At 33.8% G+C, this 19,541-nt stretch overlaps 1 protein-coding gene and 1 long non-coding RNA gene across 15 annotated transcripts in view; one reads left to right on the top strand and one right to left on the bottom strand.

Annotated features, from left to right (window-relative positions):
- The window catches only part of LOC103792483 (uncharacterized), a 576,568-nt gene that overhangs the window by 172,996 nt on the left and 384,031 nt on the right, over nt 1-19,541 (bottom strand). The window lies entirely within an intron of this gene.
- Nucleotides 1-19,541, top strand: part of KHDRBS2 (KH RNA binding domain containing, signal transduction associated 2) — a 656,950-nt gene that overhangs the window by 601,452 nt on the left and 35,957 nt on the right. For 8 of the 14 annotated variants that reach the window (XR_013534313.1, XR_013534310.1, XR_013534312.1 and 5 more), the window contains 3 exons: nt 8,127-8,300; nt 10,224-10,283; nt 18,615-18,666. Coding sequence is in view for 2 of the 14 variants with exons in the window: in XM_002746694.4 (XP_002746740.1) it covers nt 8,127-8,224 (98 nt within the window). In the remaining 12 variants the exon portion in view is untranslated. Of the gene's footprint in view, nt 1-8,126; nt 9,213-10,223; nt 10,284-18,614; nt 18,667-19,541 lie in introns of those variants that run through there. The other 6 variants (XR_013534311.1, XR_013534308.1, XR_008480693.2 and 3 more) reach the window with 2 other exon arrangements.

Raw genomic sequence — 19,541 nt, 5'->3', positions numbered from 1 at the left:
CCAAAAAAATGTCCAGGACCAGACAGGTTCACAGCCAAATTTGACTAGAGGTAAAAAGAGGAGCTAGCACCATGTCTTCTAAAACTATTCCAAACAATGCAAAAATTCTAACTCATTTTATGAGACCAATATCATACCAAAAACTGGCAGAGACACAACTACAAAGGAAAACTTCAGGCCAATATCCATGATGAATATTTATGTAAAAATCCTCAATAAAATACTGGCATACCAAATCCAACAGCACATCAAAAGCTTATCCATCACAGTCAAGTCAGCTTCATCCCTGGGATGCAAGGCTGGTTCAACATATGCAAATCTATAAACATAATCCATCACATAAACAGAACAAGTGACAAAAACCACATGATTATCTCAATAGATGCAGAGAAGGCCGTTGACGAAATTCAACAGTTCTTTATGCTGAACACTCTCAATAAAGTAGGTATCACTGGAATGTATCGCAATGTAATAAGAGCTATTTAAGACAAACCCACAGCCAAAATCATACTAGTTGGGCAAAAACTGGAAGCATTCCTTTGAAAAGCAGCACAAGACCAGGATGCCCTCTCTCACCACTCCTATTCAACATAATAATGGAAGTTCTGGCCAGGCTAATCAGGCAAGAAAAAGAAATAAATAGTATTCAATTAGAAAGAGAGGAAGTCAAATTGTCTCTATTTGCAGATGACATGATTATATATTTAGAGGGCCCCATTATCTCAGCCAAAAATCTCCTTAAGCTCATAAGAAACTTCAGCCAAGTCTCAGGATACAAAATCAATGTGCAAAAATCACAAGCATTCCTATACACCAATAACACCAATAAGTTCACTCAAATCATAAGTGAACTTCCATTCAAAATTGCTACAAAGAGAATAAAATACATAGAATACAACTAACAAGGGATGTGAAGAACCTCTTCAAGGAAAACTACAAACTGCTGCTCAAGGAAATAAGACAGGACACAAACAGATGGAAAAACATTCTATGCTCATGATTAGGAAGAATAAATATCATAAAAATGGCCATGCTGCCCAAAGTAATTTATAGATTCAATGCTATCCCCACAAAGCTACCACTGATTTTTTTCACAGAACTGGGAAAAAAAAAACACCTTAAACTTCATATGGAATTGAAAGAGAGCTCACATAGCCAAGATGATCCTAAGCAAAAAAAACAAAGCTGGAGGCATCATGCTACCCAACTTCGAACTACACTACAAGGCTACAGTAATCAAAACAGCATGATACTGGTACCAAAAGAGAGATATAAACCAATGGAAAAGAACAGAGGCCTCAGAAATGATGTCACACATTTACAACCATCTGATCTTTTTCAAACCTGACAAAAACAAGCAATGGAGAAAGGAATCCCTATTTAATAAATGATGTTGGGAAAACTGGCTAGCCCGATGCAGAAAACTGAAACTGGATCCCTTCTTTACTCCTTATACAAAAACTATCTCCAGATAGATTAAAGATTTAAATGTAAGACCTGACACCATAAAAACCCTAGAAGAAAACCTAGGCAATACCATTTATGCCATAGGCATGGGCAAGGACTTCATGACTGAAACACCAAAAGTAACGGCAACAAAATCCAAAATGGACAAATGGAATTAATTAAACTAAATAGCATAGCACAGTAAAAGAAACTACCATTAGAGTGAACTGGCAACCAGCAGAATGGGAAAACATTTTTGCCATATACCCATTGGACAAAGGACTAATAACTAGAATCTACATAGAACTTAAACAAATTTACAAGAAAAAAAACTCATCAAAAAGTGGGTGAAGGACATGAACAGACACTTCTCAAAAGAAGACATTTATGGAGCCAACAAACGGATGGAAAAAAGCTCATCATCAGTGGTCATTAGAGAAATGAAATCAAAACCACATTGAGAAACCATCTTATGCCAGTTAGAATGGTGAGTATTAAAAAATCAGGAGACACAGATGCTGTGGAGGATGGGGAGAAATAGGAACGTTTTTACACTGTTGGTGGGAGTGTCAATTAGTTCAGCCATTGCGGAAGACAGTGTGGCAATTCCTCAAGGATCTAGAACCAGAAATACCTTTTGATCCAGCAATTCTATTACTGGGTATATACTCAAAGTATTATAAATCATTCTGTTATAAAGACACATGTACACATATGTTCACTGCGGCACTGTTCACAATACCAAAGACTTGGAACCAACCCAAATGCCCATTGATGATAGACTGGAGAAAGAAAATGTGGCACATATACACCATGGAAGGCTATGCAGCCATAAAAAAGGATGAGTTCATGTTCTTTTCAGGGACATGGATGAATCTGGAAACCATCATTCTCAGCAAACTGACCCAAGAACAGAAAACCAAACACCTCATGTTCTCACTCATAAGTGGGTGTTGAACAATCAGAACACATGGACACAGGGAGGGGAACATCACATGCCAGGGCCTATCAGGGTTGGGGTCTATGGGAGGAATAGCAGGGTGTTGGTGGACAGGGGAGGGATAGTATTAGGAGAAATACCTAATGTAGATGACAGGGTAATAGATGCAGCAAACCACCATGGCACATGTTTACCTATGTAACAAACCTGCACATTCTGCACAGGTACCCCAGATCTTAAAGTATAATAATAAAAAAAGGAATTATTTTAAAGCCTTATGGATAGTTCTACCCTAAGCTAAGGTTGAGAATAAGTTTCAGATAGCCACAAGCATGGGGGCACATTAAAAGGAATCTATGAGCTTAATTTGTAATATCCAACCTTTGATAATTATCTTTATAATTTCTCTCACAGTAATAAGACCAAATTATACTTAAAGCCCATTTTTTTCCTCTCAGCATCTGCTTCTCGTGACTACTGAAAAGATCAATGGTCAAACTATGCAAGTCATTTGCATTCTTTAAGGTGATATATAATTTATGTGCAGGCTACTTTTATAACACTGCATATTTTGTTAGAAAACATGTTACAGAACCCGGTATTTTAAGTCCACTTTACAAAAACTGTAAGTTTAAGTAGTAATAAACATAATTAACTACCTTTTTGAACAATTTTGTTTTGAAGAGTTAAATCTCAACCTTGACTTAAAAGAAAAAAAATCTGGTAAAAATTATGCATAACATGCAAAACTACCTGGAATATTGTTCTTGGTGCAGCCTGAAGTTTTTCAGTGTTTTTTAACCTTCCTTGAGTTCACAATTGGGATATAACAGTAATTAAATTTCATATGGAATGAAAAAGGAGCCCGCATAGCTAAGAAAATTGTAAGGTATAACTAAGGTGGAGGCATCACACTACCTGATTTCAAACTACTCTACAAGGCTACAGTAACCAAAATATCATGGTACTGGTACCAAAACAGAGATATAGACGAATGGAACTGAACAGAGGCCTCAGAAATGACTACACACACCTACAACCATCTGATCTTTGACAAACCTGACAAAAGCAATGGGGAAAGAATTTCCTATTTAATAAGTGGTGTTGGGAAAACTGGCTAACCATATGCAGAAAGCTGAAACTGGATCCCTTTCTTACTCCTTATATAAAAATTAACTCTAGATGGATTAATGATTTAAATGTAAGACCTAAAACCATAAAAACCCTAGAAGAAAACCTAGACAGTACCATTCAAGAAATAGACATGGGCAAAGACTTCATAACTAAAACACCAAAAGCAATGACAACAAAAGCCAAAATAGACAAATGAGATTCAATTACCAAAGAGCTTCTGCAGAGCAAAAGAAACTATCATCAGAGTGAACATGCAACCTACAGAATGGGAGAAAATTTTTGCAGTCTACCTGTCTGACAAAGGGCTAATATTCAAAATCTACAAAGAACTTAAAGATATTTATAGGAAAAAAACAACCCCATCAAAAAAGGAAACGAACAGACAGTTCTCAAAAGCAACATTTATGCAGCCAACGAACATATGCAAGAAAGCTTGTCATCACTGGTCATTAGAGAAGTGCAAGTCAAAACCACATTGAGATACCATCTCACACAAGTTAGAATGGCAATCACTAAAAAGTCAGGAGACAACAGATGCTGGGGAGGATGTGGAGAAACTGGAATGCTTTTATACTGTTGGTAGAAGTGTAAATTGGTTCAGCCATTGTGGAAGACAGTGTGGTGATTCCTCAAGGATCTTGAACTAGAAATACCATTTGATCTGGCAATCTCATTACTGGGTATGTACCCAAAGAATTATAAATCCTTCTGTTATAAAGACACATGCACATGTATGTTTATTGCAGCACTGTTCGCAATAGCAAAGACTTGGCACCAACCCAAATGCCCATCAATGATAGACTGGATAAAGAAAATGTGGCATATATACACCGTGGAACACTATGCAGCTATAAAAAGGATGAATTCATGTCTTTTGCAGGGATATGGATGAATCTGGAAACCATCATTCTCAGCAAACTAACACAAGAACAGAAAACCAAACACCACATGTTCTCATTTATGAGTGGGAGTTGAACAATGGACCACACGGACACAAGGAGGGGAATATCATACATCGGGAACTCTTGGGAGATGTGGGGCTAGAGAAGGGATAGTATTAGGAGAAATACCTAATGTAGATGACAGGGTGATGGATGCAGCCAACCACCATGGCACATGTATACCTATGTAACAAACCTGCAAGTTCTGCACATGTACCCCAGAACTTAAAGTACAATAAAAAATATTACAATCTACTTGTCTACTAAGAGACCCAGGAAGACAGATAAATTCTGAGTTCATTCATGGGTCTTTATAACTTCAAAATTTCAGAGAAATTCCATCATGTGTGACCCAGTCATGGTTTGTCTCTCCCTATGTTTGGGTCTCTTCCATGCTCAAGAATCCGTGGGACTCAGGTTAGAATCCATTCTATCTGTGGCACTTACAGTAAAGAAATCAGAGGCCTAAATATCACTGGTGAGCAATGAGAGGATTGGCTGACTATGTAAAGTTCAATGACACACTATGTGGTAGCACTGGAAAATCATTCACTGGATCAGTACTCTCTAAGCGCAATCTGAAGAACTTACTTTCACCAAGAAAAACTGGCATGCATTATCATGTGGCAACTGTAAATGTGTAACTATATATAAACATTCTGGTATTAGGCAAGATATAGATGGACATAAATAAAAATAATACTTTTCCTGATCTTTCTTTACTGTTGTTATCAAGAACATGTAAACAATGGAATCAAAGTCTGAATTAAGTGAAATAAGTCCTTAATTTATTCTGCTAATGGTGTGGAATCTTGGAAAATCAGAAACTTACTTTTGCTGGGTAGGAATTCACTTTGACTGGCGTTTTACCTTCCCAGTTACAAGTATCATGAACTAACAGTAATTTCCATTTCGTAGCCTTGAGCAAGGAAGAAAGAGCATAGTATTAATCCACATAAAGGCAGAGAGTTATAAAAGAACACATTTTTTGTGCCGTGAAACATGATGTTTTTGTACTTTTTAATAATGGGATCCCACTACAATTTCTTCATTGAATTCAGTAGTGAAATATTTTTGATAGATAAGTAACCCTTTGAGTAAGAAGTATGATTTTTAATCTATAACAAGTATATAAGATTTCTAGTTAAAAAGCTTTTAAAATAAATGTTAAATTTCTGTAGCTCAACTATATCTGTTTTTTGCTTTATCACTGGAGCTTTCTGCATAATTCCTTTGTTCATGCATCCATCCTTTCTTTGATGTAATCTTTCACTGCATTCAGCCCTAACTAGACATTGCTTTTCTCCCAGGCACTGGGGAAACAACAGTGAATAGGGACAATCCCTGTTCTAATGCTGGCTAACAGTTAGGAAATGAAGAGTTAGTTCATCAATTAACTGCCCTAGAGATTTAGAAAAAGTCAACTGAAGCCATGTCACTGCGTACTTATTAAATACATAGGTCCTCTGTAGCAAGTCCAGGGGTTTATGTCAATTTACAATTCTGAAAAAAATCTAGGAGTGTATGTGATGAGTATTCTGTCACTCTGCTCATGGTTGTTCAGCTGTTTTGCAGGAACATTCAGAATCTAAGAAAGAACCTGGGACTTCTAATTCCTGGGAAAACCTGAAACCTCTATGATCTCAGCTCTTAAATCCTGTAGACTGAAACTCAGTGATTTCTAATTCTCTAGGAAAATTGGAGCAAAAAGTAGTACATTTGTTTTGTTAAAAATTGTAATAAATAGGGATACATTTTACCATCAGAGGATAAGAACAATGATTTAGTATTGACTGTCTCATAAACACGGTATAAATGTTCATTTTACATAAGGGTTGCACATGCTAAGTGTGTGTTCTCTTTGAGTACACCAAACCAGTATTATTTAATTCCAATCAAGCAAATGCACGGAACTCTTCTCATTTTTATTAGAGAAATACAAATGGTTTGGGGATAAATTCCTGCCCTCAAAAAGTTATAGCAGAAAGATTTCACCAACACCAACATTTGCATTTTCCCACCAAAAACAACATGGTCTAGAACCGGGATCTATAAACCTTTTCTGATAAAGCCCAGAGTATACATATTTTTAGGCTTTTTAAGCAGTATAATCTCTGTCACAGTTACTCAACTTTTCCTTCCTATCATGAAAGCAGCAATAGAAAATATGTAAATAAGCAGCATGCCTGGGTTCCAGTAAAACTATTTACAAAACAAACAGCTGGCCAAATTAGGTTCGCAGGCCGGAGTATGACAACCTCTGATACAGGTAAACCTATATTTTGAGCAATGGCAACATTTTTCATATTCATTTAGTTTCTTACTCCTATTTTATATCCTATCACATACTGAAATAAAATACTAGATATAATTTTTTCCTTATTATCAGGTATTAGTTGTAATAGTAACACCCTAGTGAGGATATTCTCAGAAAACTCATGTTTGTCCATTTAAGTGCCATTTTTCCCAACACCAATAAACTTTTGATCATTTTTCTACATAGTAGATTGTTTTCATTTGCTCTATATTATGAGTACAACTGAAATTTTTTATGTTTTTCTTGTAATCTTTCTGAACTAATTCTTATGAACAGATGAACTGTCTAGGGGTAAATATTCTACATTACTCTAAATACTCAGTCTGCACTTATTTCCTAGTTAATATTTCCATTACTTTATATATCAGTTATCAATATCTATGTAGTAATCTTCTTCCCTCTGTCCCCACCTCCTTTTACCCACCCATGCATGAAATATGCTCTTGATGAAGAACTAAATTCTAACTGAGAGACCAAAGTAACCTAGTTGTTGGAATTACATAAAATGTCACCATAAACCCAACATTAAATTCTTTTACAGAAGAATTTCTTTTCTGGGGACACAGACTTGACAATAGCTATTTTCCACAATACTTAAAAGCTTGGTTGCTTGTTTCTTGCTTTTTGGCTAGATTTCAAAATATTTAGGGTAATAGAAATATGATTCGCAGGTAAATAGAGTTTTCCTAGTGCACTAATACTTCTTTATTTACTGAGTTGTTTACTCTGAAGAACTGATGTCTTTCGGGTTTTTATTGTTCATTTTGTTTTGTTTACTGATTTTGCTGCTTAAAGTTTTTTCCACTCTGTAGAAATTACAGATTACTCTGTAATCGGCTTATCTATCACTTTCTCTATACAAGTTAGCACAAGGGACTTCAACCCATATAACAATCATCTGGGGAGTATTTGAAAAATATCAAACCCTAGGTCCCAGCCTATAGAGTTTTCTAATCCGTAGATTTGGGGAACAGAGAACAGGCATTAGTTATCTTTTATTTTGATTGTTTAATATTCCCAGGTGATTCTCAAGTTATTCAAGGGCTAAGGACTACTGGTTTACTATATCCAATTTTTTTTTTAAGAATTCTGTGTAAAAAGATTTTATGGGCAGGGGTTCACACTGATACTCTTTCTGTTTTGTGGCCTTGAAATCTAACACATAATAAATACACAATACACATTTATATACTCATACTTTTTGGATGGTCTCATGATGTAGAAAAAATAGGCTTTACTGTTCAATTTTGAGATCTTTTCTTTTTCTTGGTCAACTATTGTGTCTTAAATGACTATTTTTGGTAACTGTGAAGTCATATGTGTGTTACTGTCTTTCTCTTTTTCATAGCAACAGAAGAATGGGCCACAACCCGCTCTAGCTTGAAGGCACCACCTCCGAGGTCAGCCAGAGGGGGATACAGGGAACACCCCTATGGTAGATATTGAAGGTCCTTCCCACCTGTGACCTCACCTCAAAGACAATTCATAGCCTGTGGTCTCCACATAAACAGCAACAAGACAAGTAATAGTCCTTTTTTTGTTTGTTTTTTTCTATTCTAGGGATAACTGCTTATGATTACTCCCATATATTTCTTGTATTTCCCTCTATACTGTTGGCGTGACATTGACACTAGTATTATTTTACAAAACGGACTGAAAAAGACATTGGCAAGCATAGTCTAGAAACCTTTCAGTAGAATGATATTCTCTTAGTTGTTTTCATTGTTGTGTGTAATCTTTTTTTTTTTTTTTGAGAAAGAGCATGAATCTGTTAACAGATTTTGAGTCTCAACCAACTAGCAGAAACTTTGTTTAGAGTTGCTAAAAGACTGTAATATGATTTTTGAACTAGCTGATAATAAAGTTGTAGATAAGATGTTTTAACCTGTCTTTTAATATCTGTTAGTTAGGCAAAGATGTTCGATATTAAGTTTGTAAATTTAATTTTAAATGCTGTTTTAATGGGGTTGAAAATAAGCAGCTACTGTATGTATGTAGCTAACTGAATTTGTTCAGTGTTTTAACCTGTATTTGTTAAAAAAGAAAAAAACACACACATAAAGTTCCATGTGTAAGTTTCTCTAAATAGGAAACCACAATTTGTCAAATATGTTTGCCATAATTTGTCAATAAAGCTGAAAACTTTTGTAAAAACTAAATTTGGAATTACTTGTTTTCTAGCTTTAAATGCCTGCTTTATTTCTTCTTCGAGAGATGCCTAAAATGTTTTCTATTTAAAAATTACAAAAATGAACCCAAGCCTGTTTTAAGATTTTTGTGTAATACTTAAAAATGTATTAATAACTTATGGTTGTTAAATAATTTAAAAGTTAACAAACTAAACTGTTACATGAATCATGGTTAGTAAACACTAATGTATAACATGTTAATGGAAAAAAATGGATTTAGAATAATAAATGGATTTTAAACTATCCTCTAAGCTTTATCTTGCTAAACACAAATTCTGATTGACTTGTTTGCATTAGCATGTCTCTCGTGAGAAAGAGTAATGGAGTATAAAGAGGTAAGATTACCGCTTACCACTGTCTAAATGCCTAGTTCTTCAACCTTTGAGTTTCCCCGCACATTAAATATCCCATCCAACATGTAAGCATTGCGTAGATTCACTTTATTGTTTTCACTCAAAGGAGTGCGTGGACTTCATTTGCGTAGTTTCTAACAATTTGTTTCGACAAACAAATCATCAGTGTCACTGGCCAGTTGTTGCTATTCAACCTCAAAAACTTTATTTGTAATTTTCAGTGCTAAATATCACCGCCCTTGAAGGCAGTTTAAAGGGCTGATATTTCTTTTGAGACTATCAGACTTGATGGCTGATGATTATTAAGGAAATATGTCGCAGGACTCAAAGGATGACTAAACGTTAAACAGGTAACACTAATAGTAACTCTGTAATTTTGCCTATGCAACAGTAATGTTAAATATTCTCAGTTATTAAGTTCCTGATAGTTAAAAAAGTAAACCTACAAAAATATAACAAATAGGTCTATAGGTTATTAAAACAACTAATTAACATTAACTAGAGGCACCAAAATTATTTTACAATATATAACCCTCAAGGCAATAAACAGAACTAAAATTAACAATAATAGTAATGCAACTCTTGCTAACTTCAAAAGTAAGCTAAATTTTGATGGAAAAAAAGAAACTGAAAGACTTGATGGTAGGGATGAATGCCAAAACTGTTAATCTTTTAAATACAGTTTTTTTGTTTATGGTGGCTTTTTGTCGATGTGATTGGTTTACTTTTTTGCTGCTAACCAGCTTAGGCATATTGCTGTTCAGTTTTTGCAGCTGGAGTTGCATGCTAATAGTATTATGAAGTGTGTGTCTGTCATCAATTAAAATTGTAAATATTTGCCTTTTACAAAATACTGTTAAGTTATATTTAATTTTCTTTTTCTATTCCTTCTCCTTATTTCAGGTAGTCACAAGCACAGAACACATAATTGAGTAATGGATGTGATTTATGAAGAAGATGAAGGTAAGCTTACTTTTTGTCTCTGAAATAATCTCATCAGCATGAACACATAGTAAAACATGAAGCTATAGTGGTGAGCTAAAACACCTAATGCCACTTGTTGAACTACTGAAAAGGCTTAGATTGTTGTTAAGAAATGGAAGTATTTTTATCATCTTTGAAATAAAGTGGTATGAGTTAGTATTTCCCTGGCAAGACTTTGTGAATTTAATCAGAAGCTTGTCAAGAGAATTGTGAATTAGTAGTTAATTTTCAGCCCTTTCTTTGCTATAAACTACTATATTCTACCTCTCCTTAGTTTTACAAAGAAAGACTGTTAAAACTTGGTTATAAAAGAAGTAACTCACAATCATTGCTAAAACAAAGGGAAGGGAAAGGCTGGTCTGTGACCAACTCCTTACCTACCCCTTGAGAGTAAGAGTAAAATAACTAAACATTACCATTATTTGCCCCAGTTATCCCATGAGACTGATCAGTAAGCTTTTCTATTAGATTTAGCATATTGTTACTGAGTAAAATCACTATATGAAATTGAGACTTGGTTGTCTGTACACCAGGAGTTGAAAACTTTAGCCAATAAACTTCAGACTGAAAATAGTGCAGGGTTAGTTACAAAATCCGCATGCTGAGCTGATGGTCAAAGAACTGAAATGACTTGGTGAGATTTAAACTAGGGTTTTAAACCCCAAGTTTTAATCTTCTGTGTCTAGTCCTGTTTTTTCTCATAAATATCCATAAGACATGTTAACTTAAATGATCAGCATAGGAGGGCTATGAGAGAGACTGGAGATTGCTTATGATGGGGGAAAGTGGGCAGCAGCAGAGACTGAGGGAGACACGAGGTGGAATGGAAGGACAGGAGCAGCTCATCCACTGTAAGGAAGGCAGCACCTCCTGGTAAGGGGAATAGGCTGTCTCAATTTGTGCAACTGGAAAAGTTCTATGTATTTGAGAAGAAAGCAGAGCTCAGTGAGCCCTGAGGGGCAGACTTATGAAAGCACACAGAGAAAAGGCAAAGCCTGGAAATACTACTGGTTCAAGTCAGGTCCCAGTTGTCACTAAGCGCTGTATTGAATTTTTTTTAATTTATAAGGAAAATAAAAAAGAAGCCACTACAGGTTTGAAGTAAAGAATGAGTGCTGTTCTTAAGAAAACTACCCCAATAATACAAGATCAACCTCACAATTAGTCTATTTTATCATTACAGCCTATTTATCTATCTGAGATAGCTTTTCTAAAATTCAAACTGTTAATTATTTAATACTGTATTGCTTCAACTAAAGTTGTTTCTCTGCAGAATTGAACACCAAAATTACACAGTTAAATTCTGAAATTATAATTTTCAATTTCATATATGTGTAAATAGTAAAAAGTATCATTGTTTTTATAAAGCAAGAGGAAAAAGAATCTCTCATCCAGACATCCTGCTCATTATTCTCCTTTATCCCTTTCAAACAATGGGCTTCATCTGGTAAAGCGATGAAAGAACAACCAGTCATAGGTTGTCACTCTTTTGATGTATTAATCAATATGACTTTTTATTCATTCTAATTATTTGTTGTGGTGGTCTTAGAAACCTATGACCCTCTTACCATTCAGATTACATTTTTATATACATTAACTCATGGCAGGGTTATCAGAGCAGAAAAATCGGTGTTGAACAAGAAAAGAGAACGTTGCTTTTAAGTACAAAAGCAATCATTTGCAAGAAAGGGAATTTTGATTTTTAGATACCTCCATTTTGAGTAACATAAGCCTGATTAACTTTGAACATAAAGTTTATGTGTTAAACAGCAAATTTAAAAGATTTCTATCTAGGTACCTACATATAGCTGCAAGATAAAGATGGTCCAGGCTGAGAAGAGAGCTCAAACGGCAGCAATATCTCAAATATTACTATGGCCTTGAATGTGGGCTCTATACATTGTGTCACTTATCCAATAAAAGTCTCAGATAGATTTGGAACACAGAGAGAACCTCCAACTCAGTGGGAGTCTGGGAGGCAGCAAGCCTCACAGGGTTCTCCACACCAGTGTATGTCAGCTGCAGTCCTGTAGAAGTCTCTATAGAATGTTTCACCACATTGGCAAGAGTGAATTGGGTACAGCAGAGAAAACTGCACACCCAATTGCTTTCGCAGAAAGGCAGGGAAGATGCAGTAGCTTCAACTTAGACCAGTGCTGGCCTGGAAGCAGATGTGGACACAATATCATTGGATACAATAACATGGAAAGGCGAGAAGATAAGCTCCTCCCGGCATGCAGTGCCTCCAGAACTTAAATCCAAGCCAGGAAAAAGAGAAGGGGAAAAATAAATCCCTGAGTTGACAGAGGAACTTCTGTTCAAAATTAATCTGAATTAGCTGTGATGATCTTTCTCCACCCAGCAGAATGGGGACTGAAGTTTGAAATCAAATCGAGGTTTAGAAAAATATAATTATATATAGCATAGACTTGCTGACTCTTAATATAATCATATTATAACTTCCCTGACTCTTAATATAATCATAAATGAATATGCTAGTTTTCTCTAGCAACAGAAAAGGATAATTTCTTTAAGTTAGTAGCCTTTTAGTGGAAACTTTTATTTGAACGAAAACCATTCAGCAAGTGGTCCTAAGGGCAAACATGCACAATCAGAGGATGCCTTCTCTTGTCAGTATCAGAAAACAATGTCGGTCCCATTTGGGTTCATGGCATCAAGTCTGCTCTCACGATCTTCAATGTGATGGCTCCCAAAGTTGGCAAACATCATGTCTGACATCCACTCATACAAGTGATACAAACTTGCATGGCAAATTAAGGTTTTAGATTACAATGCAGTCTATCTAAGCATATTTTAAAGTTCTCTGTATGCATGTTCTATGTATTTTTTCGGATAATGCTCTAACTCTTGGTACACTGATGATCCCATTAAAACTGGGAACTCACTGAAAAAATCAGATCAACTAAAAACTAGACAATTGGACTAAATGAAGGATTTTAAATAGTAATAATAAAATTAAGAATAAATTATTTGTGCCTAATAATATTTAGCAACAAAAAGTATTACTGCACTCAAATATGATTAAATCAGAATCAATTTGATGCCATGTAAGAAACTGAATAGTGCAATGAGGTCTTACTTGTAATATTTAGATAATTTTCACTTTTAGTTTACAGTATTAATGGAATTGTTACCATTTAGCTTCATAACAAAGCATTAAGAGTTTTTAAATCAGGTTATCACAAAATGACATATGAAAGGTTATCAGGAATTCTTTGAAAGGAAATTATTTTTAAATTTATGTTATTAAAATATTACTCTTGTTCTTTTAGGTCTTTACATGAAAATATATAGACTAGTATTTTTAAAACTACAAATGCCTTTTAAAAATGTAACATTTTAAGGTTGATTCATGGGTACAAATATTCAGTTAGAAGAAATAAGACCTAGTGTTGATAGATCAGTAGGGTGACTATAGTTCATAATAATCTATTGTCTATTTCAAAATAATTCAGATGTTTCTTGCATAAAGACAAATATTTAAGGTGGTGGACATCCCAATTACACTGATTTGATCTTTACAAATTATACAAATGTATTAGATAAGCACCTGTACCTCAAATATATGTACTGTATCACACAAAAGTAAGTAAAATTTTAAAATGTACTCCTTATATCATTCTCTCTATATTTTATTTTATGTAATACAGAAGTTTGTAGGGTTGTTTTATTTTGTTTTGTTTCTAAAGGGAATAGAGAACAACGATGAGGAATCTGAGCTGGCTGAGTATCAAGTATTAAGTTTCAGTATCAAAAGCCCTGTTGCTAAAAAAGATGTTTAACTTTTACTACAAAAAAAAATCATGTAGTAAGTAAATGAAGATATTGAATTGTATGGTAGTTGTTAAAACTGATTACATGATTTATGATTGATATAAGGGTATAGAGCATTAATAACAATAATGATAGTGGAATCCTCTGGTTTTTTGAGCATATATGCTGGACAAGTTACTAGAATTTTCACATAAAAACTTACAGGAAGCATCTGTAATTCTTTGAACAAGCATTCAAATGAAGTCTAATTAACCTCATCTTACAGAAGAGGAAGTAATGTCACACTGCTAATATGTATAGCAAAGCCAATATTTAAAACAAAGTTTAACAACCCACACATTTTTCAAAATACTGTGGAATTTCCTGACTGAATAAATGTGATTGAAAAGAGGATAAAGAATTCCAGGTAGCCTTAACATAATTTCTTTTCTGTAGTAATATGATGAATATTGACTTAAAAACGGATAAGACAAAATATCTTCACTTGCAGTCAGTCTTTACTTTGATCTTTTCCCATTTTTCATTCTGATTTCATCATAGAAAAACATAGATGAAAGTATTCCACACTTGACACAAAGCATGACTACAGTCATTGGTAGAACAAATGAATTCATTTATAATCTAAATTCCATTTTGACATTTAAGAAAACCACTCACATGATTAAATAAGCATGAAAGCAATTTCAAGCTTCTATTCGTCAATCTATAGATCAAAATTCTGCTTTAAAGAATAAGGGTCAATTTCAAACCAGAAATATCTTTGAATAAGCCATGCAGTCATGTGTTAAGAACACAAGTGAAGATACCATTCAATGTTAAATATTTTTAAAAGGGATTTCCTGTTGTCAATATAATGTGTAACATTTGGCTGAGCATTCTAGTTTCCAATTAAATATCTGAAATAATAAAATAGCTGGTTTTGGTGACAGGCACCAGTTGACCAAATCCATCATTAAGATTAATTTCTTAGTCTCTTTATGTAGAATATATCAATTGTTATCAAAGAATATTTACAGTGTGCATTGGGGAAGGTCACTCTACTTGATATTTTGTTTTACATCTCAGTCTCTTACACTATTATGAGAGGAACTGAGAGAACGGGAGGCAAAGTTGCCTGATTCATAGACCAATGGTGGCCCTGACAGCAGTTGGCTTATCGTCCTTTACACCCATACACACAAAAATACAGAAGGAACCAACTTAAAAATTGGCAACTAGTTACTGAACACTAATCTTACATTCCTGTTCCACTGTGCTTCATACTTCACCATGGGATATAGTGAAGGATCTATTTTGAGGAGAAAACTGGAGATGCTTGGATCTCACAGGTTTTTTTTTTTTTTTTTTTTTTTTTTTTTTTTTTTTTTTTGAGACAGGGTCTCGCTCTGTCACCCAGGCTGGAGTTCAGTGGCGCCATCTCAGCTCACTGCAACCTGTCTCCCTGGTTCAAGCAATTCCCCTGCCTCAGCAACCAGAGTACCTGGGATTACAGGCACCTGCCATCCCGCCCAGCTAATTTTTTTTGTATTTTTAATAGAGACAGGGTTTTACCATGTTGGCCAGACTACTCTCGAACTCCTGACCTCAGACAATCTGCCTACCTAAGCCTCCCAAAGTGCTGGGATTACAGGCATGAGCCACTGCACCCGGCCAGTTTTCTATCATCTTAATGCATCTCAGGACGACTTACATGAATGAGTAGGAACATGTTACCTCTCCTCTGTCTCATTTGTCTGTTCTCAAAATGGTAAACCTTATTACCTATCCTCTAGATTCACAGTCTGCCTTTTTAGACATCATGACATATTTCAACTTCTCTAATGTCATCGCTCTCCTACATTCTCAGTATCTTGTGTCATTTTCCCAATAGCATATGGGAAAATGAGAAGACAAAGTGAAAGACAATTGACAGCTATGTGGGAAAGAGCAATGCCCAATCCATTGAACAGAGCTCCTACAATGAGAAATGTACTTGGTAAACTAGAAATGTCCATTGTAAACTAGAAATTGTAAAAGAAAAGACAAATACAATAAATGAAAATGGAAAAAAAGACAACAGTTAACATTAACATATAATCTACTGTTCACAAAATCTTGATTTCTATAAAGTATAAGAGGATGTATTAGGTAAGCAAACATCTCTGATTTGTCCAACTTCTATAAATATTTTAAACTATAGGCTTTAAAATTAGAAATGAACACTTATATGTGAAATTTACAAAGATCATCAAATAAAGTCTGTGACTGGAATGAAGACAATTTTAACTGTCTTTAAACAGGGAAAATCATAATTGTAATGTTGCCTAAAAATATTCTTTAAAATGAAATTAATGCTGAATTTTTAAACTGTGTCTTTTAACTTTCCTTTTAGGGGTTTAGGAGTATAAATTACTTTGTGGACCAATAAATAATTATTTTGAATTTATTTAGATATGCTGCTTTATGCTTTCTTGTAAGGTAATAATTTGTAAAATAAACAATATCATATTACATCGGAAAAACTTCTCTGGAATCCTTTTATCACTGATAACCTTTAGTAAAGCAAAAAAATGGCATAATTTTTTAAAGATCATTTTTGTTTCTAGTAATTCAGGTACAAATAATGATTGTCTTAGAATATGACAGAATTCACAGGAAATTAGTATTTTTGGAGGGGTTCTTTTTTTACATTGTCATTTTATGATTACAAAGTAATCCATTTTCAATGTAAGGAAAAATAGTGTATAATGTAAATACGTAATTAAAAAACAAGAAATGTATACTCTTACTCCTCAGAGATAGCTGTTCATAGATGGGTTTACAGTTCTTTTCAGTTTCTTTGTCTTACTTTCCTTCAGTTCCTCCTCCATTCTTCAGCTGTTTGTTATTTATTTGAAATGGGATTCTGGTATGTAAATATATACAATTTTAATTTTCAGAAGTGAGCTGAATGTTGTTTCTTTCTGAAAAATAAGCTAATATCTATTTCCAATAGGTGGATTTGTGTGGGGAGGATTAAAGTTGTATCATGTATTATGAACTAATCCATAGTCCACACTAGAGTGTGAGCAAATTTTTTTTTCTATTTTCAAGCCATAATTTCTTATAGGTAAAATGGTGATAATAATAGTACCTACTCATGGAATTGTGAGCTATGTTAACTAAAATCATTCCGGTTTGTGTTTTTCTACCCAAGTTTTGTAAATATCCTCCCCAAGTTACTTACTTTATTCTTGGGCAAAAAAAAATTAATGTTAAAATATCTATGGTACATATCAAACATGTAAATAAAAATTTATTCTATAAACATATTTATATATTTGAATATATTTAAACTTTTAAAAAGCTTAAATATTTTTTAAATGTTCTCTATAAAATAAGTTGTTAAGAAATGCTCGTTATATTTATAGGCAAATATATATTGGATTTATAATAGGTATTATAAGGTATAAGAATCATTGCAATAATGTTGCATAGGTATTGTTTACAATGAAACAGTCTGGGGTAAAAATGGAAGTGAGACTAACAATTGTTTCAATAATAATAATCATCTGAAGAAAAAGACATTTGCAATAACTGAGTGCATACTACCTGTCAAGCCCTGTTGTGTTTTTAAGAATTATTTCATTTATTTTCTCAACAACCCTATGTATAAAGTTGATACTGGTGCAAGATACTGAGTCTTGTACAATAACCCTAATCATCATGGATAATATGCCTGTCTATGTGTTCTCTTACTTACCGTTGATTAAATAGAAGCTATGTTTTTCTAAGTATAGAATTAAGCCTTTGTAGAGGTTAAGATATCCTAAACAATATAATAACATAAAATCTCAATGAAAAATGAAAATAAATGAGAAATTACCCTTCTAAAAAATAGTCATGGTTGTTTACTAACAACATGCTCTATTGTATTGATTTGTCCCAGTCTCTGTGACTGCAAAAATAAAATGGAGTTTTTCATTTATCTCTTTTCCAGTCAGATGATACCCACTACTGAAATATACTTTATACCTTACTATACTTAGTAATAGGATACCAAAGTGAAGGGGAATATGAAAATAAGGAAAAATATTTAGAAAGAAAAAGAATGTAGCTAGAAAGGTGATAAATGTTCATTAGAAGTGCTAACATTAAACAGATAGTAATATGAAAAAGAAAGACCTCTCCTTATATCCTTTAGGGAATGTAATGTCCTGAGATCTAATATTTCTCATAAATTGCCATCTTGTACAGTTTATCACACAAATCAATAATGTTAGAAATTTACAATATGCATTCCCTTTACAGCAAGAAAAGAAACATTCAACTACTGAATACATCTGGAGCTTCTGTTTTCTTTCTCAGAATAATTATTTTCTTAGATCATTACACTTTCCCTTTACTTCTACCAGCAAATTTTTCTTTTATCACTTTGGAAAATTTCCATGTCCAGTGTTGAGTAAAGAATAAAAATTTATACCAGCCTTTCATTTGCTATTAATTAAAATTTGTACTTTTAGAAAATTACAAATACTGCATGTCATGTACCTACAGATTTCTTCAGAGATATTACAAAAGAGGAGTACTACATCTATGTATGCCAAAGGTATGCCAAAGTAATTTTACCAAACCACTTTCTAAAGATATTGATGTTTGAGAGATATTGTTTCTGAACCTATATTTTACGAGTTCTGTAGTTTGGTATATAATACTATACATTGTAAGTACAAAATAGACCCTGTTGCAAGCTCCAACACTATAAAAGTTCTCAATAAAAATGCATTTTTTATTTGCTGTATTTAGATTAATAGGAAATATCTAGAGTATTTTAAAGTTAAGTACTCATAAGTAAAACTTAGTGATAAGTTCATCTGATTTCCCAGAAGTAGGGAAGAACCACTAATTAATTTTCTTAGGATTTAATTCTAAGGCGTTTGCATATTTTAAGTGATATCCAGGTGATTTACTGAATCCACATAAATTTTCATCACTAATTCTACCATTTCATTGTATCACCCAAGAAAACAGTTTACCCTGCAAATGACACTAGTAATGATAGCCTGTGACTAAATGAATAAGTACAAAGAAAGTAGCCTCATGACAATTTAGTTAAAAAATATTCAGTGAATGCCAAAAAGTCTGCTGTGGTAAGTATACTGCTAGCTGTCACATAAGAAAAAATGGTATCAACTGCAGTACCTTGGTTTAAAGTTGAGGAAGAAATATTTTATAGAAAAGCAGCCACGATTTACCTTTCTAAAGCAAGAACTGAAGCCCTCTTAGGAAAAGGCTTAATGTTTTCTTCTTAACTAGTATATTCGTCCAGCTTGAAGGGAGACAGTTGTCAAATTTAACTAAATGAATGCATATCAATATGCTTTCCTCTTTTCTGGTCGTATAATATTTCTTATGTACTGTTTATAATTTATGCAAATTATCCTATTGATTTGTATGCAAAAATGTTAATATTCTATATGCTAT

The sequence above is a fragment of the Callithrix jacchus genome, chromosome 4, assembly GCF_049354715.1.
Source record: "Callithrix jacchus isolate 240 chromosome 4, calJac240_pri, whole genome shotgun sequence".
NCBI classification, from domain to species: Eukaryota; Metazoa; Chordata; class Mammalia; order Primates; family Cebidae; genus Callithrix; species Callithrix jacchus.
The sequence above is the reverse complement of the archived record's forward strand: the minus strand, read 5'-3'. Positions and strand labels throughout refer to the sequence as shown.